This window comes from Etheostoma cragini, chromosome 4 (genome assembly GCF_013103735.1).
Source record: "Etheostoma cragini isolate CJK2018 chromosome 4, CSU_Ecrag_1.0, whole genome shotgun sequence".
NCBI lineage: Eukaryota > Metazoa > Chordata > Actinopteri > Perciformes > Percidae > Etheostoma > Etheostoma cragini.
Window position 1 is genome coordinate 4,129,418 of NC_048410.1, and position 27,946 is coordinate 4,157,363.

General features: G+C 39.7%; 1 protein-coding gene across 1 annotated transcript in view; it reads right to left on the minus strand.

The window, feature by feature from the left end:
• cntn4 (contactin 4) overlaps positions 1-27,946 on the minus strand; it is a 140,518-nt gene that overhangs the window by 51,852 nt on the left and 60,720 nt on the right. Inside the window, exons 5-8 of the mRNA XM_034868476.1 lie at positions 24,231-24,326; positions 7,798-8,001; positions 3,787-3,889; positions 2,253-2,437 (exon numbers count right to left, since the gene is read on the minus strand). Coding sequence (XP_034724367.1) covers positions 2,253-2,437; positions 3,787-3,889; positions 7,798-8,001; positions 24,231-24,326 — 588 coding nt within the window. The remainder of the gene's footprint in view (positions 1-2,252; positions 2,438-3,786; positions 3,890-7,797; positions 8,002-24,230; positions 24,327-27,946) is intronic.

Consider the following 27,946-nt stretch of genomic DNA (forward strand, 5'->3'; position numbering starts at 1 on the left):
CTGGCTACAAACAGCAGGAGAGAGGGAAAGAGAGAGGGAGAGAGAGAGAATGAGAGACACTGACAAAACACAACAAAAACGAACCACAGCTCAAATGACAAATCAAGCCTTGGTGGATCACAGCGTGCTCATGGGCTGTTATAGGGAATGAGGCGAAGAACGAAGAGACTGTTGTAAATCATGGCAAATTGGTTAATGCCCTAAATGAGTTATTTTTGACAGCTGACACAGTATGACTTAAAGGGGAGAAAATCAGAAGGATGAAAACAGAGCGGTTGAGAGGTGGGAGGAAAATCCATAGACTGTTCAAAGAGCAAATTAACTCCCTGGCAAACAGAACAGAACAGTTTAGTCTAGCCTGGTCAAAATATGATTAACATATAAATGTCATGCCATTGTTTTATCGATTTATTCACGACCATGTCATTCATGATTATGGAAACGGTTTATAGCTGTTTTCAACTTGGATGGCCAGGGAGGTTTGCTAACTTTGATTACTTATATAGTATGGATGGACAAAAAAGGATTCACACATAAAATATAAACTTTGTCCTCTCGTAGGGTGCAACTTTGGGTGCAACATTGCCGGAGGGAGGGGGGGGGGGGGGGGGGATCTTCACTTTTGAGCAAAATTGAAATATATGAGCATATAAAAAACTTTTTTTCCTGCACTCAACAATTTGTGCCTTTTCTGCAACAAAACAGGGTGACAAGGCCTTTAATCATGTAAAATAAATTAGTATTAGATATTTTGGGGGATGGGGGGTGTTGCACTGGCCAGTTTTAATGAGCCTGTTCCCATCAACTTGTCCAATTTGTCCAATTGAACAGGACTCTTCATCATGCAGAGAATAAAGAAGGAAATGAAAAGCATAATTAAACACACAGAACACTGGATGCAATATATATTACTGGGACGAAGAGCAAAAAAAGAAAAGAAAAAAAATCCCTGAGACCTGGGCACTGTAATCTTAGTGAAGTGTCTGTTAGGAATTACAATTAACAATATATCACGCTACACACAGATGTCAACATGTTAACCACTGTTGTGCTAACCAGACAACTTAGAAAATATAGCTGCATCTAAAGGATTGTTTATAAAATACCCAATTTAGAAAATAAATCACTACTCAGAAAATGTTCTCTGAACTTTGAAAGCGCATATTATTTTTGCGGATGGGGGATGTTTCGTGGCAGTAATGTAGATGTAGTGTGACACTAGTCTATATCCATGATGTTCCACGAAAATTCCGCCGGATTTCACTCTTTTCAGCCGGAGACCTGTTACCTTTCAGCTTTCTTTGTGTTGGAATTCAAACTAAGGTCTGTGGTTAAAGCTGGAGGGTAAATCCAGACTAGACTATCTGTCCAATCTAAGCCCGATGATTTCATTTGGCCGGGCGCAGTGACTTCCTGGAGTCTCCATTGGTTGCTTACCCACCTCGTTTTTGTACGGACTTCACAAAAATTATATAACAACTTAATTAGGGAACTTTAGGCGTGCTGGTAGGCAGAATCTGTTACCATCAGACCGAGCCAGGCTAGCTGTTGCCCCCTGTCTCTAGTCTTTATGCTAACTTGCTGCTGGCCATAGCTTCATAATCCAAAAGACATGTTGGTATCAATCTACTGTAGGGAATTATTATGTATACTTTTACTTTTCCACGTTTTCCTTTTCTTTATGTAATAATTTACATGAATGAATGCTAGTCTAATAGAATTTTAAGCTGCAGTATTGGTAGAAAGATTGGCAGCGCTGTGGAGGAAGGTCCGGCAAAGCGAGACTGTTGTGACACCAACTGTGGGTCTGTCACCAACAATAAGGGAAACTACTAACCCTCCTTCCTGTTGATCCAGATGCTGCTGAGCAGATTATGTCCCTGACATATGTGCAACTGGCCTATGCATAGTACATTTAACAGCTCTTATCTCCAGTCAAGTTGGATGTCAATCATGATGCCATCTGGTGGAACCCAATACAAGGTCGTATCCAAGGCCTCAGCCTCATCCGCATAACTCCTTTAATCTGGATCAAAATATTAGAGGCATCATGGCTGACAGCCTTTAATCATTTTGATGTGCTGTTAAAACGAGCCTCCCTCCTCATGCGTGTCACACGAGCCTCCTCTGCTGATCGCCACTGACTGCTTTGGAAAACCAGTTGTGTCTGCTTTTGCTGCCTCTTAGTCTGAGCAGGTCTGACAGATGTGGTGCACGCTGGTCAAATATTCATGCATGTCAGGATCACCTACCGTAGAAAGAGAGCTTCCCTTTCACTGTGTTCATTCCCCTGGAGTTCTCCGCCACACACTCGTACGTGCCCGCGTCCTCCTGCTGGAAATATGGGATTTCCAAGACGCCACTGGCTTTCCTCATATCCACTTTCCTGGGGAAGGGCACTCCGTCCACTTTCCTCCAGTTTATAGATGGTACCGGGCTGTGAGATGCAACACAGAAAAGTTTAACCCTCTAAAATTCCACAAATATTCATTTTTGTCAATTGCTTTTTGCCCATAAGTGAAGAAAATGGGCAACGAGTGCAGATTCTGATCTATAAAAAGACGTTTTGACACCAAGTAGAAAAGAACCGTTATAGCTCTATTTTTGGTGCAGTGCAACTTGTGCAGATAATAATGTGCCATTTCAACTCTAAAATTTGTTTAAGTTTTTGTTATATTATTGTTTGACAAAGAATTGAAACAACACTGCAACATGTCCTAATGCCTTTGTTGAACATGATTTAGCAGAATTAAAGCTGAATTAAAGACAGTATAAAGACATATACAAAGATAGACTGTTAAATAGTTATTTTTTTAATTTTAGTTTTATGGTGTTTTATTATTGCTTGTAAATTGTTATTGTACTCTGGAAACTGTTTTTAACTCCCTATTAATTGTAGCCCTTTGAGATTTCCTTGTGAAATGTAAAGGGCATTATAAATAAAATGTATTATTATTATTATTATTATTATTATTATTATTATACAATAGATTGTGAAAAACTCAACTACTACGATCATGTATACTATTTTTTTTCCCACTAATCACTCCATATATTCATATTTATTTCGTCCTGTTTTTTCTTTTTTTCTTTTTGTTTTTTTTTGTTTTTATATACAAAATGTTACTATCCTAAAATTAAACAATTAACAATTGACAAATTAACAACTGCGTTGGTCTTAAGATAGCAAAGACATTTGAGCCTGGGTCTGCACGCTGCACCGGGTGCAAGATAGTGCCCATAGTGTCTTTAATAGTTGAATGTCTCAATTGTCCCTTAATCTGCAATATTAAGGACAGGGTACTCACATTAACCTTAAAATACTTAAAAGCCTTAATATTTAATGCAAGAGCAGGCTGATGAGTACAGGATTTAGGGCTTTACTTTGGTCTTTTAAGGATCAAATCCATCTTTTTTACACCATAAATGTATTCCATGAACATTCCACCATGATCATCATGATATCTGTTTCCAACTCAGGAGTTGTATTTCCTGGTAAATGTAAAACTGCACGAATTCCTCCATAGCACTATTAGAACAGTAATCTAACTTTAGGCATGTTACCTACAGTAGTTCTGTATTCAATACATTGTGTAACAAAACCTGGTATTTTAGCTGAAGATTTTTACAACTTGTGCCCTGTTATCCCTTAGATATGCAGCCTAATGTGAAACACATGAGGATTGCAGCTAATTTCTGAAAGACATGAAAAAAATCTTCCAGCAGCCTTCTAGTAATATTGGTCTTATGCTTATGCATGCTGAGCCTGACTATAAGTTGGCTTACTTTCCCAGAGCAAAGCATTCCAGCTTTACAGTGGATCCTTTGGCAACATGAACAACCTCTGGAAACTGAACTTCAATCTTTGGCTCATATTCACCCATCACACCTGAAAGAGGAATGCAAATAAGCATTAGTGCAAACAAAAAAGAAGAAAGAGTTGTATTTGTGATTTGAAAATCCAGCTAAACAACTCAGGCAAAGACAACTAAATAAAAGACTAGCTGTGGCCTTTGCTGTTGCTACAAAGCTACTGAAAACATTTTTCAAGTACAGCCATCTTTTTTTTTTTTTACTATGAGATGAAATGTTTTTCAACTTCCAACGCTGTGCGATCTGAGCAGCAGAAAGTCGCTCTGCTCTCAGCTGTCACAGAATGCTCTCCCGTTGAAAATAATGAGAAAAGAAGCCAGAAGCTCTCCGGTGGACATGTAACACACTGATATTGAATGAAAAAAACAACTTTGAGACGGTTTGAGCTTTTACATCCAGATGAGTTTTATCTTATTGTAGTGCTAACAGCTATGAACCAGAAAATGGGCCCAAAATCTCCCCCCGGATACCACCACTGTGTCTGCAAAGCATCCCATTCACTCGGTGAAGCAGCTCTGGTGGATTATAATATTGCTACTGTGCACACTAAAATAATATCGGAATAAAGGAGAAGACGGGAATGGAGGCTCTCTGTTCCTCTAGCTTTAATCAACATTGGAGTGTCTAAAAACATATGCATATTTTTGTATTCCCCTTAAATGACACTTGAAATTATATCAATTAATTTGTAATGGTTGTGCTATTCTTTCTCCAAGCTGTCCCAATTCTGAGTGCACACAGCATGGTATTTTAAACCCATCCCATCCACCAGTGTAACAGCAGGTTCTCCCCATTGCTGTAATTCAGGGCTTGGAAACCCATGCCTCACCCAACCATTTGGTGAGGCATGTGTTATCACGATGGCTCCTGAGTGACTGTGAAAGCTAATTCAGATCCTTATCACAACTGTCTCATACAGGAATGTAACCACAGCACTATCACCCATTTTAAGCAGACAGGTGGAAGTGGACCGGTAATTGTCTCATAACATAACCTTTTGTAGGGGACACCTGTTTAATGTGCCAGCCTGCACCCTCACTCCCTGAGCCCCCCTGACTGAAGGCATAATGAAAAAGGAAAGGAAGGAAGTAGGTCGACCAAAATGCTCAGGAATTGCTCCACAAGCCATTCGCAATTATGTCTTTAATTTAACAAATAGTGACGTAAGAAATTTCAGATTTATTCCTAATTTAAATATATGACATGGCTCTATGTGAATGACTATTGTCAACTCACTTGGCAGTTCATTAAACTGCATTTGGAATCACAAGAACATGTAGTAAACCAAATAATAATGGTCTGTCAGATTCCTAGGCTATAATTGGAATATTGTCAGTTTTTTTAAATTTTTTATTACAAAATTAGACTCTGGTCACCTATGTTGTAAATATAGTCCTATGTTTGTACAGCATACCTACACAAGAGCATTTAAAAGTTAGGAAAATATGTGATTTTGTAATATTCTGCATTATTTCCTGCAAAAAACATTGATATCACACTTGTGGTAAGCAGATGTTTCTGTGTGTCCAATACGAAACAACATAACTCCTCTTGTGAAATATCCACAAATCATTAAACATTTTTTGAATGCTTAATAACAGAGACTAGACAAGACTAGTAATAATAAACCAGTCAAAATTGTTGACAAAAACGTTAGAAATGCCTACATTATTGCATAAACGGTTTATAAATGCTGGAGAAATAAAATAAAGCGCCACCACAAATACTGCTAACACCATTAGTCTAACAGCAAGACCTAGCAGTGCTGTTAAATAAGAAATAGTGCTCACTCTGGGTAGTTTCTTTTGTTATTGCACCAGATCAGCTGTAATTTATTGGACAAAAAAAGAGACAAAAACCCAAAGAAATATAATACAAGACATTTGTAATAAAAATACCATTGAGCTTCATTTCTTGTGCTGCATTACAATAAATATGATAAGGAAAGTTCTTTTAGGACAGAAGCCTACAATTAGATTACTTGCTGGCAGTGACCTTTCCTCCAGAGTGCCTTGATAAGGCCAGCCTTAAGCATCAGATCTTCATGTTAAAGGACATGCTAAAATTAGCAGAGAAAGAGATAATTAACCTTTACATTTCATTTGTATTCTTAAAAACCACTAACCTACTTTCAGGTACTGACAAAGCAAGATTGTCTTTTTGTTTATCACAACCAGATGGAGCAAACCAAATTTTTAACACTGCGGTAAAATATCAACCATTTGATACCGGCACAGAATGGAGGAGCTGCATATTTTTAGTACTAGTAAAAAGTGAGAAAACATAGAAGGAAAACACCATCCAAAGCCACGCTGACAGGGGCCAGAGGTTAATGTTTATGCATGGTAAGCCATTGTCTGATTGTCTGTGAAACACACAGAGACTAATCGGGTATGTCTTGGTGCAGTGTAGTATTTTTTGTAATTCCATGTCTTATTGTATGCTCATTTAAAAGAAATACATGAAAAAACATGCACATGAAATATTACAATTTCAGATTTTTGGAGAAATTAAGTAAACTGAACAGCCTGTTCTCATGAACCATTTGTTCAAAAAGCTACAAAACGTTGAAAAAGTTAAGCACTGTAATTTGTAAGCATTCCATGTTTTTATTTTGCAGTATTAACGGCATAGATATAAGAACGCTGCTGGCCGTGTAGGGAGGGGGTCATGGTGGATGGGTGGGTGTTGACATACAGGACTTTCAAGTCAGAGAGCTGAGTTAGCTTCCTGGGGAAAAATAAAGCCTTTCTCCCAGGAAATGTGTGTACCGTAGGAGTGTTTTAATCCAAACCTCAATCTTTTTTCTAATCTTAACTAGTTGTTTTGGTGCCTAATCTTAACTTTTGTCACAGCAAGACAAGTCATATTTTGTAGACCAGATAAAACCTCAATGTCTGCCAAAACGACTGGCAGGTAGCAGTGATTTGTACCTGGCTCGAGTCAGCTGTTTTCGGGAAACTGAACCAGCAACTACCGCTGATACAAGGGAAGTCTGTAGCGTCTTAAACAACTAGCAACTGCCACTTGGCGTCATGGAGCTCGTGACCACCTGGCGTCACGGACCACCCGGCAGTCTCCTAATTTCGTAAGATGTCATACGTTTTGATGTGCATACATCTTCGTGGGATATCATACGGACCCGTTCATGAGAATGCATTAAACTGAAAACTTCATAGTCATCATAGGAGTAAACAGTATTTTACACCTCCAGAGGGTTAATTTACAGCCCAGTAACAGTGCTGAGTATTTGAAATGGCGATATAAAATGCAGTAGAGGGGTATCACAAATGTCCCTGTAACCAATTGTGGAGGGTAGTCATCCACATTTTCCAGTAGTGATCGACTAATCACAAGGTTGGTAGGTCAATCCTTGCAGTGTTCATTTGAAATGTCTTTGGGCAAGATATTGAACAACAAATTCTTCCCAATGTGCATGAGTGTGTGTGTGAATATTGATCTCTCCTGGTGGCACCTTGCATGGTAACTTCTGCCACCAGTGTGTTTAAATTTGTGTGTGAATGTTTTATTGCTGGTTTCTGCTGTAAAGTGCTTTAAGTGGTCACCAAGACGACAAAAGTGCTATGTAAATGCAGTCCCTTTTACAAACTAATGGAGAATTGGCTGTGTGCAAATAGAGATTAAATATATACGGTAACATCCACATTTGGAAAAGGGGAAATCATGTGGAAAACCATGGATTTAATTAGGCCAACTTAGTACAATTAAAAGGCAACATTTGCATTTGCAAATCAATGTCCCAATGACAGGACACTGTAATTAGCGGAAGCTACGGAAAAACAATGTGATATGCGGCCCAATTAACCAGAACACACTTCTAGCCAGCACTCTAATGTGCTGTGCTTGTTAAGGTTTTCATTTTAGTGGGTTAATGCAGTTAGCGTGTTCAGAACCAGGGCTCACCATCACTGCGGAGCACTAGCGGAGTGGGTGGACCCTGGACTCGGGTCTTCGTGACGGTGTTGGTCACCACACAGGTGTAGTTGCCAACATCTGAGGGCTCCACTTTGGCTATGTACAGATTCCCTGTCTCCTGTGAGATGAATCGGCGAGTATCCTGCTTCACAAATGTTGGGTACTCATTAAAGATCCAGGAAAATACGAGATCTGTGGACAAAGAAGAAAAGGGAAATTTCACTTTAAATAAGACTTGGAGAATGTCCTGTGAAATTGGGGGGAGGGAACTGAGATGTTTTGCTAGCGGCAATGTTGGAGAATGATAGGTTTTAGACTTTAAAAAAACAAACAAATGATCAGAAAGGAAGTGTGATAAGTTTAAGACCTCCTGAGGGTGGCTTAGAATGGTGATGAAAATTGATGACGGGATCAGTGAGAGGTTGTAAATAAATGTAATTATCTGGAGTCTCTTCAAATGACCATTTTTCATGTGGATGAAGTCTGCATACTCAACTAGGGACTTGGGAGACTCTGGGGTATGTGTTATCTTGATTAATTACAGTTTCCCAGATAGCTAACTACAATACACAACAGAGATGGTTTCTAACAAAGACCACAACTACAAAAAGCATTGTAATACTTTACAATAAGGTACATACAATTGTTAGAGTTGTTAAGGCACTGAACAAATCATAGAAACCAATTTCTTATTGAACCAAATGAGTACTAATTACCATTTTTGTGTCCCCTTTGATAACAAGTATCATGCTAAGGAAATGAGAAATAGCAATAGCATTTACAAAAAATACTAAAATAACCAGTTAACATAAACATACTGTAAATAAATTGAGATCACATTTATATGAATATCTACACATGCTATCATCATCATATTAGCTACCACAGCTAATGGGTAAACTGATATAATGTGTGCAATGTTTTAATGTGGTCAGTGGCCAGCAATTAGTTACTTCCATCACTCAGATGACATAATGTCATCCTTGTTTTCTATAAACTTTAAAGTACAAGACAAGCTGATAAAATCCCATTTATGATGCAAAATGTTTTTTTTAATACATTTTTGGGGAGGGAGGGAGGGTTAACACTTCTGCATGGCACTATATCTGTGTCACATTCTCATTAGGGGCTAAGCCCCCCCTTAGGGTCTGATCCTAGAATCGCCCCTGCTTGTTACTAACAGGAAGTGGGGCACCATATTGGCAATTACCTGTAAAAATCAATAAAACATTGTTGGAGTTTAAATGTCAACCTTTTCCCGGTGTCACATCATTGTGTTGGAATATTTCCAAATGAACCAAACACATATTTTGATCTTGGGAGATTCATGTACAAAATGATTTCTTTCTGTCTTTCTATCTGGTTCATTAGGCTTCTTGTTGGACATAATGAGATCCTTTTAAGAAAGACAACAAATGGAGAAAAAAATAAATGGCCAATTATTGACAATGTAATACATAATAAATGAATAAGGATATTTAATATTTAATGACTAACTGTAACAGGAGATGAAATTAAGTAATTATGGGACTCCGATACCTGGTCAATAATCCAATTTAGTATGAATAAGTGCATAGATGAAACAAATGCTCAGCAAAAGGGAACAGTGCAGGTTTTTAAGAGCACAAAGTAATTAATATAAAAGGCATATATCCCACTTCAAATCTCTTTATCTTTGTCAGAATCACTAATACTGGTGTCATATTTCAACCATAGACATCTCTATCATGCATGTCTCACAGCGATATAGTAAATGTGATGTATTGTATAAATAATAGCACAGCAACAATGGCAACTGAGAAAATAGATCTAACCTTATTTTACAATCAGGTATCCTGCAATCTCAAGAAAAATGCATCATTTTAATAGGCAAATAGGGTATGTGCTCCACTGATGTGAAGCAAGAGAAAGACTATTGTCATGTAATATTTGTTCATGATTGCCTCTATTTATCTTGTAGTAGCTGTGTTGAATGAATTGGATATATTAAATCACTAAGCCCTATGGGTTGATTCTGTTCATATGAGATCTTCTACTGAATGACTTCTTTAAGGTCAACTAATCAAACCTGAATATTGTGACGTAATCTGCTGTTCTAGTGTTTTGCAGCCAGCCTTAATAACATGCATACACTATTTTCCTGTTCAGCTAGTGGACTAGCAATTACACAAAACAGTCTTGGAGGAACCCTTTGCCTCACCTAGCTGCTTGGCAATTTATCACAGCGTGATCCCAAACAACTGCTAGCTGAAAGGAGCAGGTACAGTACTCTACAGGAAGCAACGGAGGCAGCCGATCAACCTCATTTGTGGCTTATGCTTAAGGTTTGGCTGCTGTGCGTGGGGAGCTGAACACAGAGTGATGGCATAGCAGAGGTCCACGGGGACAAGGGACACTTCAAGGCAGGATAAGGCATGTTGTTTGTGTTTGTTTCCTCTCCAGTGCTTTTGGACTATGGCTGCACCTGCTCTCATTCTATGTTTAAAACCCAAATGACTGCATGGCACAACATGAGCTGCAGTATGCCACAGAGACTGCAAACATAATGAGATGACCCACACAGCTGGCCAAACCTTCACAAAATCATCCAGGGCATTGATTTTATGGGTTACACAATTCTCCCTGGAATAAAAACAGGACATCTCCAAGACAAAATGTTAAAGAAATCCAGCTGCCCTGGAAGACAGTATTACAATCACTGCCATGGCAACAAGAAATCTGACTTATTTCATGATGACAGCAGCAGCACATGAACTGAAATTAACAATTTGAGACTATAAGACTATAGTCTGGTGTTGTGCTGATGAGATCTTTTCAAATATGCAATAAAATATGCCAATATCTTAATGTTGATTATGCATCTGTGCATGCATTTGTAAAACACAACTTTACAAGAGTCTGTGGTTTCTTTTTTGTCCGTCCAAAAAAATGGGTAATTTCCAAAACATGATCCATTGCAGAGAGGTTTGTGGAAGTCCCTGAAGAGTTCTTTGTGGTTTCCCGCTAGGTTAAAGATCACTTTGCAAAGGTCACAATGAATAAAGCTGCTTCACTCACAAAAGGAGACTGAGGAGCAGCTTCAAAGGACAGGCGTCACTGAATATTCAGAGACTGAACAAGCCGTGCAAGTCAAACATGCCCGTCTCCTTACACAGTTAAGATCACGCCCAGGTTGATTTGTGATCATGTAACAATAGAGCACAAAGACAAAGATGGTGGGCAGTAATCTCAAAGTATGTCTATTGTCCTTTATGACAGCCCAGTAAGGTGAAAACTCTATCAATTTGGGGCCCCTGTGGATGGACGCACATACAGTTATGTGTGCATCCTCTGAGTCCAAATGTTACTCTGCAGTGTGAGCCAGTAGTTTCATGAATTTAAATTAAATCAAAAAAATTTGAATTAAAATATCATTTATATATTTATCCATTAAAAATGTACTTAGTAGAAGCTAATCAAAAATTTGCAAAGAGGTGTAGCCAGGGTGGAGTTGAGGCAGGCCAAATTAAGCTCGATAGACACTTGTACACACATGTCGCTCAATCAGCCACGACTTTAATCATGCAGAACTTTAGTTCTTAGTATAATTTAAATTGGTGATTTATTTAAAAAGAAATTCTCCCTCACTACAGTTTTCATGAAGGGGGGAATTAGCTATAGAGACCAACACTGTTGTTTTGTACCAAGCTGTAAAATTGGCCATTGTAACATTGGGGTCTATGGGGACTGACTCACATTTGGAGACAGCTCAAGTGGCCATTTAAGAATCTGCAGTTTTTGGAACTTCTGCATTGGCTTCATTTTTCAGCCCCTGGGGTTGCCACTTGGTAAATACCTAAATCTTTGAAAACTTTGCACCCACAGTTTGTAACGTAGGCTTTTTTGTTAAAAATATATATCCCAAACCAAGCCAAATGAATCCTGATCCCATTATCTGGTATTTTCTTTTTAAATTAATCTTTACAAAGCTCCTCCAGAGCCAAAGAGGACATTGTATGACTTTTTTACAGGCTGAGTAGTGCTCTCCATAAGACTTTGATTTCAGTATATACTTATCTTTTATAGTATCTAATTATCACTGTGTACATGTGTCCATTACCTCACTGTTGCCATCATATGTTATGTACAGGGAAATAAACACATAAATCTGATGGCTTCATCTAATAAAGACATCCATTAGAGAACGTATTCAGGATGAACGATGCCATTAAAAGCTTCGGTTCAAGTCGAGTGTGTACATTTCAGTCTAATTTGTTGTTGAGGTTTCTCCAGATTTGTAAATATGGCATCATCGAAGTCAACAATGAAAAGGTGAGCAAGTGCACAGCATTCCTCTAACAGTTTGGGGTAGATAAACAAAATGCGTCAGATGACAACTGAACAAAGTCACTGTAAAGCTGAGCAATTGTAGTAAATGGTTGCAACGTCTTCAGCTGGCAGGCCTCATGTATCTGTTACAGTTAGTGACGTCAGCCAGCAGTTGAAACAAGCCATGTCTTTCTTTTTTTTTCTTGTAATTTGATTAATTCCTACACAATACAGGCCCTGGCCTGTTTCTCCTGCTCTATGGTGTCACCTTCCACCAAACACCGTTTCTCATCCTCCTGACGCAGCCCCGGAGCAAAGCCAGCCACTGGCACTCCCTAGCAGGGTCTGCCCCTACTGCTTAAAGCATTACATATTCATTTGGGCACATAATATGCCTATGAGGAACAACAACAACAAAAAATTTTGCCAAACAAACACAGCAACCATATGTCAATACAAAACGATGCACAGTGTAACGATTACATCAGGATGCTTTGGCATCATACTGAAAAATAATATTAGCATCAACTGCATCATCATTGGAGATTAATAATACATGTAAGAGCACACTGTGACAACAATATGCATTTTTAATCACCCAATTACAAAGCAGTGGGAGGTTTACATGCTGCGAATTGCCCAAATTTACAACAAAACGTTCACACTTGTCCTTTCCCAGCCTGAATAATTTGCTGATTACAGGCGCCAGTAGCATGGTATTGCATCTGAAAGAGTGAGATGGGTTGCTGGGTCGTGTCAAACAGGATAAATCACGCTGATCTGGTGGAACATGAACTACTGTTTTTCTAAAATCCTCCAAGACCCATAGAAAGGAGTGCAGCATTAGAGTGAGCCATAGAGAAACCAAACAACATGGCCTCAGACTCCACATAAGGAAAGTCCAAAAGTCAGCTGAGAAAACAAACTCACAATTTGGTACTATTAGAATCTACACATTCACTGAGAGCATCTTTATAAGACTGTTCTTTGCAGACAGACTAACAGAAAAAGAAACTCCAAAAACCCCTCCTACTGTCATCCTGCATTGTGTTGCTGAGTGCAGTACTACCATATTTGCTCCGGGCTCCAAGAATTCTCTGCTCCATTGTTTCCTTTACAGGAACAGACAGGATGCACATGCTCTCTGTTCTCAAAGCCTCGGGTGAAAGCAAAAACAGGCACAACACATAGACACACACACACACACACACAGACACACACACACACACACACACACGCACACACACACACACGCAAGAAAACATCTACTTTTAGGGGAGATGCACACAAGTGATTTCAGTCTTGAGTGCCTCTTAAAGGTATTTCCCCATTAGAAAATAGAGGTCAGCTGCATTAGGTCCATGACTAAACACAGTAACCGTGTAGTACAAAGAGTGCGGCTCGGTCATACTGGCAGCCCATTAATGCGGTCGGCTTTAACAAAAGACACAAACTGACAGCCGCTCAGCTACTCTTGCAGCCTATGATCCACAGTGACAGACTGGAGAGGAACTGGACTGCAAATTTGGGAGGTGTCATACTAACTAAGAAAATACCACTTGTATTGTAACCCGGTTGAGCTAATCCATTCCCCTTCCTTTGACTCTGCAGGTAGTGATTACCATATTTTGCTGGCATACACTGACATTGGCCTGTCAGTTGGACAGTGAGTGCGTGGATGCCGCGTGGAGGCAGCACCCTGTTTTGCCTTTGTGCTCGGATCTGGACTGGCAGGGTGTGTCATACCTGATCTGTACTCAGGCTCTTCTTCCTGTCTCTGCACTGCTGACTGTAAGAGCTGGTAGTATCCCTGACCATGTTGGTCACATCAGAACACATACAGTAGAAACCACCAACCAACTCCTGCTACATTTAGAGCTGGGTATCATTCAAAAAAGATCCTACTGGTACCAATACCAACACCGTAACCTTGATACCATTCCCATGATTCCTACGAACCATACTTTTTTCGGTTCCAATATCTTAATTCCAAAATAAATTACAACACTAAATATTGTGGCATAAATCTTTTTATTTATTTTTGAGCGCCTACCACCTGATCCCTGTCGTGCGAAACGTAGAGTATTCCCTGCGTGTCTCTACCATTGTAACGTTAGACGGCCTATCACAAGCATTATCAGATCTTAGTAGAAGCCTGCTTCATGCTAACTCGCTCACTGACGCTGATTAGATTCACTCCTTAGGTATTGAAATTGGGTGTTGAATGATGTTAAATTTTTTGATACTCAATACTCTATAGGCAAATCGGTCAGTGATTACAAATGATTTAATTCGGTAAACAGCCCTAGCTACATTGAATACATTTGGAGGACAAAACACTCATCTTCTATATTTTTTTATCCACGTTTCTGATCCCTTTGACTTAACAGTTGACTGATGTGATCAGACAGTTTATGCAAAGTTATAATGTTACTTTTTGTGTGTAGAATTAAAAAAAACATCTGACCTACTTCCCACTAAATGTTTTTTTGTGGAACAACAAAAGTTGACAAAATTAGATGAATCAAAATATGACCTTAATATGATTATTAATAAGAATAAGATCTTAAATCTTAGACTAGGAAAATAAATACAAATATTTTAGACTGTTGGAATTACACGGTATACATTCAATGGGCATTTGTATACTTTTAGATGTCAAAATCCAAATACAATTCTACACCTGTACTAAAAACCTTATAATGGTAAAGTAAAAGTTAATTACTTTAACATTTAACTTCTGGTGGCACATGTAACTTACTTCAAAATAGATAGAATGAATATAACAGAGATACATGGCTCTGAGAAATCGAAATGTTAGGACGAGAACTTCCGTTCCCTGAAGAACGGAACGAGATTGCAACATGCTGTTTGATGCCGCTCTGGCACGACTCTGGCTTGCATCATTCTTTCAACAGGTAAGACTGAGCACACTGGGAACTATGGGACAACATAAATCCTCAATGGTCCTGCACTCATGAGACAGCCAGTTAAAGTGATACAGCTAATGTTCTGCTGCAGGTCAAGCCAATAACCTTATATTACCAAGAGGGAAAATATATTTTACTAAGAGCAACAATAAACACATTCAATGTTAGTATGTTTTTAGAGAGTGTAATCCTCCAATTTAGGATTGCGGATCAATGCAATCTTTACATATTCCTATTCATTATGAACATGTTCTTTATTCTTGCTAAAACCTGGTACCCACATTACCCACAATGCAACTCAACCACAGACAGTTTGGTCCGAAATACGGTGCAAAATTGTGAACCGAAGCAGGAAAATTAAACATGCAAGTTTCCAGACCGAGCTGCAAGGCGCAATCAAATCGCCGGCAGAGTGGGCGGGGTTAACCCAGTCTAGGCTCTTTGTGGTTGTAGTGGCTGATGTAGCCTCAAAACTAGCCTTGAGCAGAAATGAAGTACTAGCGAGGTTTGGTAAGCTCACTTCTTTCTAACTCCACACCTGTGTTTAATTAAAAGTGTATTTCTCAGCCCTCCTGACGCTGACTCAAGTGACATCCCTTGAGGCAATTTATCAGAGTCCACATAGCAACAAAAGCCTTTAAATCGTTTTTCACATACTCAGAACTCGTCATGACTTTGGAGAAATGGAATTCCCCTTCAAGGCCATGTGCTTTTATTTTGAAACTATGTCGCACTGTTGCTTGCTCTGGAGGAAACTATTAGAACTGTTGGGTTCTTGTAAATTCTGGTGTGTGGTCTAGACCTCCTCTATCTGTAAAGTGTCTTGACATAACTCTTGTTATGAATTGATACTATAAATAAAATTGGGAAACACAGGACATTTGGTGATTGCTTATGCGTACAGTGGCAGTGGTTTTATTTGTAGTATCACTATTGTACCTATGTTCTGTTCATAATATTGTCATCATATTTACACACATTTAAGTGTAAGGTAAATTCCACACTGTGTGTGGTAGCATTCTTATGCATTACATACGCACACATCTGTGAGTATGCACAGTTAATAAATGAGACCCCAGATGATATCAAGCGTCCACAATTGAAGGAAACCTACTCGGTTTAGTGCAAAGCTCACACAATCTGAGAGTAGTGAACAATGCCACTAATTGAGCTAAACTCTTTGCACCAGTAGATGCAGCCATGCAGCTTTACAGGCTAGCGGGCTGTAAGGTGTTACGGATTCAACTTAAAGTTGCGATCCAGTGCTCTGCTAAGCAAGCAAGGTGCTGTGGACGTAGCTGTCATGTTTTTCGACAATTGTTATTTTCCCCTTTGCACAGCAGGTGACAGCTTATTTCTTCTGGGATGAAATCCCCGCAGGCACTGAGGGATTTGTGTTTACGTAGCGGCACTAGGGAGCCTAGGGACATGACGTGTGACTGCAGCCTAGCAGAGAGGATGGAGGTGCTTACACAATGTCCACCATAAAGAAAAAGAAACAGAAACGTCTCACTTTAGTTCTTTACACATACGCTACACTGTGCTCCACAACCTTTGCTGTCCCTCCTTTTGTCTGTCACAACCCACACACATACACATACACATACACATACAAATGCAACAGTAACAACAGCTATGTGTACTGTAAACTTTAAGGAGCTTAAAAAGAGATTTAGAAAGCATGTCACTCAGACATGTCTTCTGGGAAATGTGCGCGCGCTGCACTCAGACTCATCTGTGACCTTTTCATACGTGATTAGAAACTCCAATCAAGTCAGAGTGTCACTGCCTGAAAACACACTATCCTATTTCATGCTGGTGTCATGTTGGCTGCTTGTCACTCACATTTCTCTGTAAGGTAACTGAGCAACATTACGTCAAAGCTGTGAGGATTTGGAGAGAAGGCTCTGTGACTTCGGAGTGGTAGTGTGTGACAGTGACATATGATATAATTCCAGAGAGCTAAAGTCCCCAGACAGATGAAGAGGGAGAAATATGACTGAATGTGGGATTGTGAAAGGAGATTACTTATGGAGATTGTGAAATGTGTCGTCTGTTAATCAGATTAAAAGCAGAATAATCCCTGTTGGAAAGAAAAATAGAAACTGGTACAGTACAGTATTACCAATAAATACCACTGGAGTAAACAAATTCTACTTTATAGTGTATGGAGAGGTTTGTGATGTTACTTTATGATGTTCATCTCTTACATTTTGTATTTGACATTAAAGTCACAATATAGACGACAATTTTATACTGTTGCTAGGCGGCTGACAACACAAATCAATGTTGCCTTGTTGTCTTTTTTACAAATAATAATTGATTTTGTGTTTGTTTTCATTCCACATTATGTTTAAGAATTAGACAAGGGTAGATAACAACAAAACACGTTCAAATTTTTTAAGCGATGAACTCTCAGAATAACCAAGTTGTAAATATACAACCTCTTTGACTTTTATCGTGAACTTGATCAACTTTGGCACTCAGGGACCAGCAGTACCAATATCAGGATTTGCACATTCTGTTAAATATACTGTGCCTATTTAATAAGCCAATACTTTTGGAAAAATAAGCCAATACCTTTTGGAAAAACATGTTTACAGCTTCTTACTTGGTAAGATTTTCCAAAATTAAAACCACAGGAAACAACTAAACACAGCTGGTCACACCAGAAAGTGTCACAGCCAAGAAGCTTGGTGACATACTCTAGGTATGTCTCGCAGGGCTTGTTGACAAACTATTGTTAGCAGGTGAGCACAACTGGCGCACAAACGCACAACCGCACAGAGCCTCGCGCCTGCCTTGCAGCTTATGCAGTTTTCTTCTTTTTTCTTCTCCTTTTTTAAAAATTAAATATTTGTTTAATGCATGTTCTTCACTCAATGTGATCTAACTTGAAATTCCTGTTTGTCAAAAATTCTAAAATATATACTGTATTTATAATGTTGAAGTGTACCATGGGTATGTTAGCACACTTTGTGAAAGTGCAAGCTAGGAAGAAGGAGACGGGAGAAACAATGTCAGCTACACGAGAGCGCGACAAACACTGGACTACAAAATCTTAATTGCTAAGTTTGAGGGCAAGAAGGCAAGGAAGTGACTTTCACTGCATCCAGCATTGTCAGTAGGACGCTATATGAAGCTATAGAAAGAATAGAACATAAAATGCAGCGGAGTTGTCATGCCATAGGTCAGACGGCCTATTATTCTGACAGCTAAATTGTCTGTTCTCTTTTAACACCAAAATACCCATACAGCCATCTCTGTGGCAATGCCTTTCATTCTATCTATTTTGGCACGGATTACAGCAACATGGACAGGGGCGTACGTCCACATTTGATACATACACACAAGAACACGCACACACCCAGACACATCCACACACACACACACACACACACACACACACACACACACACACACACACACACACACACACACACACACACACACACACACACACACACACATACCCACACACACACACACACACACACAGATATTACTTTAAACCTGTCTGAACAACGATAGTCCCTGTGCATGTCAACAGTGAATCTCGCGTGTGCATTCCGGTGCAGGTCAATGAGCCGCGCCTCGCATGTTAACTTTGCTCAGGGCCTCGCACCCCTGCGACGGCTCTGCTGCTGAGCTAAACACCAACAAACTAGCCAGGCTTGAACATGGTAGCAGTTGATAAAACGAGTCTAAAATCCACTGGCCACCATCAAGCAAGAGGGAACTGTGTTGGTGTTTTGTTTAATGTATGGTGTGGTTAATAATTTGAATAATGTCTTTATTTGTTAATGTATACTGTGGATACAGCACATTGACACAAATAACCCAAGATACTCACGCACTCAAGCACTGAATACACTCTTGCATGGGTTGTGATGTAGCAGATGTTTGCTGTATCCTACTAGCTGCAGACCATCCACACTCATCTTCCACTTCGTCTTTCTTTTATACGACCACGTCATTCTGTATAGACAAGCCCACGCTGCATAAAGCAGGCAGAACAGCTGTCTGCCATGCATAATGTGTCCTTTGAGAGCCCCCTGTGGCCGGTGGAGACCTTTCAGAGCCTTGGGTATACACTGAGGGTCGCACCGCTATTGGAAGGCTTGCTAACATATGGTGCTGGAAAGGGATTTGCAGAGGTTTTCCTCGCAGTGCCACCCACATGTAGAATTTAATTAAAATGAAACAAGGTCCTCTAGAGGTAGGGAAGGGGGCCTGGCAGTCATTATTGTCTTGTTATCGGCTGTCAGGCTGCTGATGCCACACTGAGATACATATCCACCATGTGAGAGGAAAGTTGTGAAATTTGATTGCAGACGCATGAACATATGATTTCCCTCCTCCAAGTCTAAGCAGGCAATTGAGCACAACAAGCACTGAATATATATCACCATCTTTTTCAGATTTTATTTTCTCATATATAGTTTTCAGGGTTTGGGGCAGATTTGCTACGCTTTATTATGCCTGCTCAAAGCAACCTGATGCAACATAAAACACGGCGTTCTCTCTATTCAGAAGCAGGGAAATTGGCTCACGAATAGGACCTTATTATGGTCGTCATCCACATCAGGACCGTGCCATCTACACAAACAAACTCACCAACACAAACTTTCAAATTCATTTTTGATCAATTGTAAATTGTCAGGACATGAACATCTTCTCCCCAGCTCAAATATGCCCCAACATTTAAGAAGAATACATTCCATGAAAATAAAAATGTATTCCCTTATCACCATTTCTTTTCATCCCCTGTTGGGCTGCTTGTAGATTTTTATACTTCCTCACATCCCGGCACATTCTCTTTTAACATAGTATTGTAGTTGGCCCATTCCTCATTAGTCATCGTGTTTCTGTGGATTTATGTGAGAACATCCACCATTGCCTTCTTTTCGACAGGCCAAACAGATTTGCAATAAACTAATAAAACTACTGAGATTGATGACTTGAGCCGCTTCCTGAATCCTTGCCTCTAGTGAAGCATGAACAAACCTTTTTACTGTCCCATGTTTCAAATGGCTTTTGATAATAAAAGCTGTGGAGTTTAACTTACCAACATCATATGTGTGTGTGTGTGTGTGTGTGTGTGTGTGTGTGTGTGTGTGTGTGGGGGGGGGGGTTATAAAGGAACTGTCCTAGTATAATTAAAATATAACAACAAAAAGCAAGCGTTTAAAAGAGACAAAATGAGCCTCTGCATGATGCTCCTGGCATTTCTTAAATTTGCCACTAAAAACAAATGAATAACTACATACAAATAAAACATCTGTCGCATTTCAAACGAATACTACTTGTAGATGAAACAAATATGATCAGGTAGGTTGACTAATTACTAATGATAAAAGAGCAACATCTACTTACAGGCTGTCAATTTGCTAACTGATTTGCTGACAGAACATCCAGGGCAAATGAATGTCCTAACCTAAATTTCAAGGCAATCACTTTGGTTTAGGCATGACTTTAAGGAAACAAATCTACGTTGCCAGTTTACCGGCCGTATTCCCTGCTACAAGCAGAGGCAAGTGCAACCTATCAGGTCAAAAAGAAAACAAGTACTGGCAAAATACTTAAGTCTTTGCCTGCAGATTGATTGCTTTTCATTGTTGCCAGTTTGAATACTCTGATGCTCCAACCCGAAGCTCGGCTGTGTGTGTGTGTGTGTGTGTGTGTTTGTGTGTGTGCCTGTGTGGGGAAGCCTCTTGAATCTTGATTTGGTGTCTGTTGTCTTCTATTTCATTCTCTCTGGTGAGTAAATGGATATATGTAACTGGAGCTGAATACATTGGTGTGTGCTAGTAAACAGTATGCAGCATGGTGTTTTATGTTTTATGGTGATTTTGGTAAAAGGTTGCTCTGCATGCCAGATTCTTATTAAAAGGCTTGGTCTTTTCAAAGCAACATTTTAACCATTTCATGTCAGTGTTTTGGGGCAAGACGAGCCTGTGTATATTGAAGACACATCAAAACACTGTTTACTGCACCTGCTTAATGCAAGAACTAGTGACTAGTTAGTTTATGCAGCTGAATGGCCGTGATAGTTGCTTCTATTAGAGCTGAGAGATGTAACTCACTAAAACGGACTTCTAATTGACAACTTGTATTAACTCTCTATAGTTGCGAGGAGACAAGTGTCTTGAGGGGGCTTTTCATGTGCCTGAAGATGTCTGACATGTTATTACCCCATCGGTCTTAAAAAACAAACCATAATTGGATTACTTCAGCACAAATTGGCAGATATGAAAAGAGTCCGCAAAGCAACTGTTCACAGTGTGGAGAACAATCAAAATACAAGTGTTTCAGCAGAACATCATGCACATGAATCTCAAATTCCAGATTGCCGGCAAGCTTGCCAAGTTTTAACCAGGTAAAACCTCAACAGGATTCAAGCCCCAAACAATTACAATCAATTCCAGGCAAGCAGCATTTTTGCCACAGCGGACCAATGCATGAATCAGGGATATCTGTTCGATGGCTGTCACTTGGGCGAAAGGAATCCAAGCAGCTGTTGCATTTAGAAGTTTTAGTAGGAAAAAGAGAAGATGCTACAAAAAGAAACATCTGCTGCAATCACAGAGACAATGGGCCCTATGTTAGCTAAGCTCATGGCGTGAAGCGCCTGGCGCAGTTAAGTTTAGGGCGGGTCCAAATCCACCTTTGCTAGTTTGATGGCGGAATAAAGGGTCTGTGTGCCTGGGGCATTGTTCAAAAGACATAGGTGTGTTTTGGGCGTATAAAGGTAAAGGTACTCTATTGTCAAATACACATACATGTAGTGAAATTCATTCTCTGCATTTGACCCATCCCTCAGGGAAGCAGTGAGCAGCCATGTACAGCTCTGTGGACCAACTCCAGATGTGAGTCAGTCAGTGCCACTGCTACTGACTGGAGAACCTAGTACAGGTTTTGATTGTTTTTTATGGTGGGGAAACTGTAGGAAACCCATGCAAACATGGGGAGAAACTACAAACTACACACAGAAAGGCCCGGATTGACCTGGATTGGAACACATAGGCCACAGCGTGTCCACAGTGTTAATCATTGGTCCACCATGTGCATGTTTGTACCTTGGCGTATTATGCTATTATGATGGCGGATTATGACATATTTTTATTTGTAATCTTTTGCATGTTTGTGTGCTATTGCGCTTCGCTGTGTGTGTGTAACAAGCATAGTGTGTGTGCTATGTACAAGTCCATGCACAGTTTACTGACGTGCTGTTAAAATAAGAATGAAATGCTGCATTATTGACTTGAGATCAGGTTTTTGTTAGTCAGTACACCGAGAATTCACCGGCACACACCTTCCTGTAAGACCAGCATGCCCATGCAGGGTGCAAAGATGGGCTCAGGTGCATTTACCAATTAAACAACGTGGGCGCTGAATGGTCTTAGTAAAGAAACTTTGCACAGTGCAGGGCTGGGTGCAAGATAGGACCCAGTATGAAGAAGCAGAAAATTATGTTTTAAATCAGAAATACAGCCTTGTACCAGCCACATGGAACATCCAATTCATGGCTGTCTATGCTAAACCAAGTTAATTCTGTCTCTCTCTTAGTTCTTTGCACAGTTTACGAGATTACTGATCTTCTCATCTAACTCTAGGCAAGAAAGCAAATTAGCATATTCTTTGTATCTTATTATACCTTATATAATTCTTCCAAGGGATTGCTTGCCTTTAGCGTGAGCACAAACAATGACAAATAAATAGGTATGCACTGAAACGAGGCAGAAAAGTAAGTCTATATTAAAAACATGATCAGCTCATGGCTCCTGACAGTGAAGCTGTCACACTTCCCATGGCCCAACCACACCAAAGCAATGCAGGACTGCCTTGGTCCCTTGGAAACCTTATCTCTAAAAGCGTTAGATATAAGGTGTTGATTACCAAAACGAAGGTGCAATGGAAAACCTTAAACAGAATCAGCAAAAAAACTAAAAACAGAGAGCTTCAAACTGCAAATACACATCTGAAAACATTACAATCTCATTCAAATTTTGATTGAGATCAACCAGCTGATTCTCAGTATGTGCTTGCCATCTGCGGCTACAGTTGTAAGCCAAAAGCGATCTCTGTTGATCTCTAAGTGTTTAAAGCTCCAGTACAAGACCTAATCTCGGTTCAAACTAACACGGCCAAACCACATATCTCATCAACATTCTCGTAAACTGGGCATGCGTATGCTGGGGTAAACAGGAGGCAGCATGTATACTCCGCCCGTTGCTAGTAGCTGCCATAGTAACATTTGTAGCTATGTATCAAAGAAAGAGAGGTCCTTACCCCGACAGACGGAAAAACATTGGCATTAGTGTTGGTGTTGCCAAAGGTATCTGTTTGTGGCTGAACACAAACCACGTAGATTCCATACCAAAACGGGGTCAGAAATGTTTAGAAATGTCTCCGCTTTACGGGCTCTGAAACGCCAGAGCTGTGGGCCTGCGAGGTATGAAAGTAGCAAGAGATATTTGTTTTAAAACCAAATGTAGCACTGTAAATGTAGCCTAAGGGACTTGTCTTGCACCCGGTGCAGCGCAAACCCCTTTGCTATTTTAAGACAGACGCAGTTGTTATTTTCCCATCCAGCACCCACATCGTTTAAAAAGCAAATGTACCTGCGCCCATCTTTGCGCACATGGGCGTGCCGGTCTTACATGGAGGTGTGTTCAGGTGAATTTGGCAGCAGAAAGTGATCGCCCAAACTACCGACAAAAACCTGGTCTAAAGTCAATAGCGCAGCATTTCACTGTTATTTTAATAGCGAATTAGTAAAATGTGCCTAGGCTTGTGCATAGCGCGCGCACACTATGCTTGTTACACACACAGGGAAGCACACACACATGCAAAACATTAAAAACAAAAATATGACGTGCAAAACCACCATCACAGCAGCAATGCGCCAAGGTACAAGCGCGCCTGGCTTTTAAAAGGGAATGGGAGATGACACTTTGATTGGTTTATTGCATGTTGCGCCCAAAACACACAGATGATTTATGAAGATTTTAAGAAAAACACTTTTGAACCATGCGGCTGGCGCATGGACCCGTCAAACTAGCAAAAGTGGATTTGGACACGCCCTAAACGCACCTGTGCCGTGCTCTTCATGCCACACGCTTAGATCATTAAATTAGGGCCCAAAGTCTTACAGTCATTAAGAATGAGAATGTGTGTTACCTCCGGAATGCGATGGAGGACCGCACAGCAGAACCACTCCTTGGCCTTCGCGGACCGACACAGAGCTTCTTCTGTGAGTCTTGAAGTTTTCCAAGTCTGAAAAATAGAAAGAAGCCGTATGTAAAATATCCCCACATGTCAGAGGCTGATAATTCTGATCCTTGAACGCACAAGAGCGCTGTCATGAACAAATTATAGTTTTTCTTGCTTCTTATTCTCATTCAAGGTCACGGCGTATGGAGCCTAAAGCAGCGTGCAACAATCACAACAGGATGCCAGTTTATTATAGGGCTCACACAGAAAACACACCACACACACACACACACTACCAGAAGGTTCTTCACTCATGTTTCCTTAGACTGAGGGATGAAACTGAGGCTCAAGCCTGACAAATAGACAGTTATATACAGTCTACAGGGCCATGGGACAACACCCCTCTCCCCCAACACACACACCACCCCTCCTACAGTGTGTGAGGCAGCAGTGCACCACCTCCACAAACAAATTGTACACAAATACAGCAAACACATGTATTCACTCTGTATCTATTCTAGTTTGAAAAAAACTATGTGAAGAGGGATTTTTGTTTGGGTGCTAAACAGCCTTTGGCTTTGCCCCAGGCCAAATCACCCCTCTGTGGGTCTGTGTATGTTGTGGATATCCAAGACTCATTGTGATGGTGCCACAAGTATCAGATCTTTTTCTAGAAGAAGACAGCAATAACAGTTTTTTTTCTGGAACATATCTTCCACAAAGGTTGAATCTAAGGGATTTGAAAGAAAAAAAAATGCTGGTAAAGCAAAAATGTAAAACAGCCTTAAACGAATCAGTCTAGATACTGTATTATCACATGTTGTATTTTAAACGTTATTTTTTTTCCGTTTAAACCTTCTTCTTTTTTACTGCTAGAAAAAGGATTAGCCTAAAGTATCGTTTGGTCAATATTAGACTAAGATGATATAATTTATATAGAATAAAATAAACTTTAACTGTCATTGTGCAGTTGAACCATACAATGAAAAATGCACAATAAATAAAATAGGATATTAAGATAAGATATTCGGTGTACCCCGGCTGGTCTTAACAACAAAGAATAATACAAACACAATACAATACATAATACAAAAATGTTTTAGGGAACACTGAGCCGCTGTGCACCACCATCTTAACTAATTAGCTCTCTTTAAACGCATTCATCCTCATCTCTTCAAACTCATTGGAGTTTGTTACTGGTGCAAGCCTCCGTACACTTCATTGTAACTCATATGTAATGGTTCAAATGGACTTCACTGTGTAACGGGTCGAATTTGTCTGAGACTGATTCTCACTACATTCTCACTTTGACAAACTTTAAAGTCAGTTTTTACAGAAAGATCCTATTGCTTTTAACAGCCATGATTCTTTAAACCTCCCATTCCTGTGTCTTTTGTGTCTGTTCTTTTGTTGTTGAAATGCTCTATCCCTATTTGTACTGAAAACCTTTATCTTGATGGCCATATTGACCACTTATATGTATCTCAATAGGACATTTATGGCTAAATATACAATAAATAGAAAAATAAATAAAAGGCACATGCATTTATAATTTGTTTTATTGTGATACTATTAATTAAACATGATGTTCAAAGGAAATTAGACTGAAAAACCATTTACAAAGTTGGTATTAGGCTAAATACTTTAGTGTCAATATGAATGCAGATGAACAGTACAGATTATGTAAGTCTTATATTCTCAAAGCACTATTTCGCATTGTGAATCTTAGTTTTTTTGTGAGTGAGTAACCAAAACACTTTTTATTGTTCCCTTTATACAGTATGTATGCTTGGAATAACTATTTAATATTTATTATTTATAATTAAACTGGAAAAAAAGAAAACAAAAATACGATAAATTTTAATTACAAACACTACTTGTCTCCATCACCCAAACATTTTCTCAGCATCACAAGAAGACCTTGTTAACTGTAAACTACAGTGGCCGGAGCAGGAAACAACACACGTTGTGTGTGCAGGGACGATAAACCCATAAGATGAGTCAAAAGAATATTTGTGTTCTAAATGCACATAGGATATTGAAAAACATCCTGTTCTTAGACATGAGTTAAGTATCCAGAAAAATCTGTAAAGGAAATGTAAATGAATGCGCGTTCCCATACAACTACTGCTATGGGAATATTAGGTGTGATGAAAACACAGTTATCAGTTGCCTCCCAATGCACCCGGAGCACCTGTTTTGTTTTCATTAATATCAGATCCAAGTATTGCCTCCTCCATTAAAACAAAATACAAAAGAAATAACATTATTGATGTGCCTTAAATCCTCTCCTGGTTTTAAAAGTCATAGTTAGTGAGGCATGTTGAACGGCATGCTGCACGTAACAGGGGACATAAAGTTTTACCTGGCAAATAATAACATTCTGGAAGAGACACAGTTGAGAGAGTGAGAAAATGAAAAGAATCAGGACTATTACTGTAATCTGCTCTAGTAATTGTATATTCCAAATAATGAATGGAAGACTTGCATGAGCTAAATGCATTATGGGGAAAAAAACCAATGGTGACACGCTGCCACTAATATGAGCCAAACAGCAATCTGCAGACCTGCTGCTAAGCAGAGAGGGTTGCTGTGGCGGGTCACACATGAGAGATTTTAATAGCTCCGGTGGTAATCAGGTTACCTTTCATTCATCACGCCCACCACCACTGAACATTTCAAAGCTATTCCTGTTGTGGTTTTGACACTTGAAGCCGTGTTGAACTCAACACATTGTCATTTAACAATAATGGAAACAATACAGCTCAGTAAATGTAATTCACACATCAGATGGAAGCTTCATGTCTGCCAAATAAGTCTTGTGGGAAGGGGCTGTGGTCCAATAGGAAGTTCTTTAACTTAAGACCAGCTGTTACACGTATATACTATTAGAATTCCATACAGATATGTGAAAGAAATAGCAGGACAACACAAATCAGTTAGTAGGCCTATAGTTGGTGTCCATGGCCACATTATTGAAATAGTCCAAACAATCAGTTGTTCTTGTCCTGTAAGTGTTCTATATTTCGTGGATTTATTTTGTGAAATAAAAATGTAACGGAGTCCTCTGTGACATTTTAATGTCTGAAAGTAGACATAAAAATACTCTGCTGTCTAACACATAGGATTTTGAAAAAAAAAATCACTCTTTGAAACTGTTTATACTGTAAATACAGCCATTATTTCGGTTTCTCTGCATGTCTTTTTATTTTCACACTTGTTTTATATGAAGTTTTTGAACAGTAAAGCCTACGCATAATTGGCCGCAAAAACAGCTTTGCGCCGGCTGTTCCATTGATTTCCCATGGGGAGGGTGGTCTAGCCCTACTATACGTGTGCTACCCGCGGCATTGCGCACCGTTGGAATTTACCGCTTTGCGCTGCGCTCGAAGTTCAAATGATATCACCTTTGACCTTGTTGCCGCTGGCCTTTCGAAAACGCAACCAATGCGATAACAGCATGTCGTTAACTAGCAACGGGAAACAGCTTCCTTGTGACCCTTGATGACGAGTACCTGCGCTGCGCCTTGCTCTCTGAGCTTGCCTCTGCACCCTACCTCGCTGGGCGCAGAGAGCAAATCCCTTCTCATGTGTAGGCGGCTTACTATTCAAATGCACTGGTGCATTTTGTGTTTACATTTTGAATTTGGAATGTCCTTTCCAGTGTGGTTTTTATATAAAAC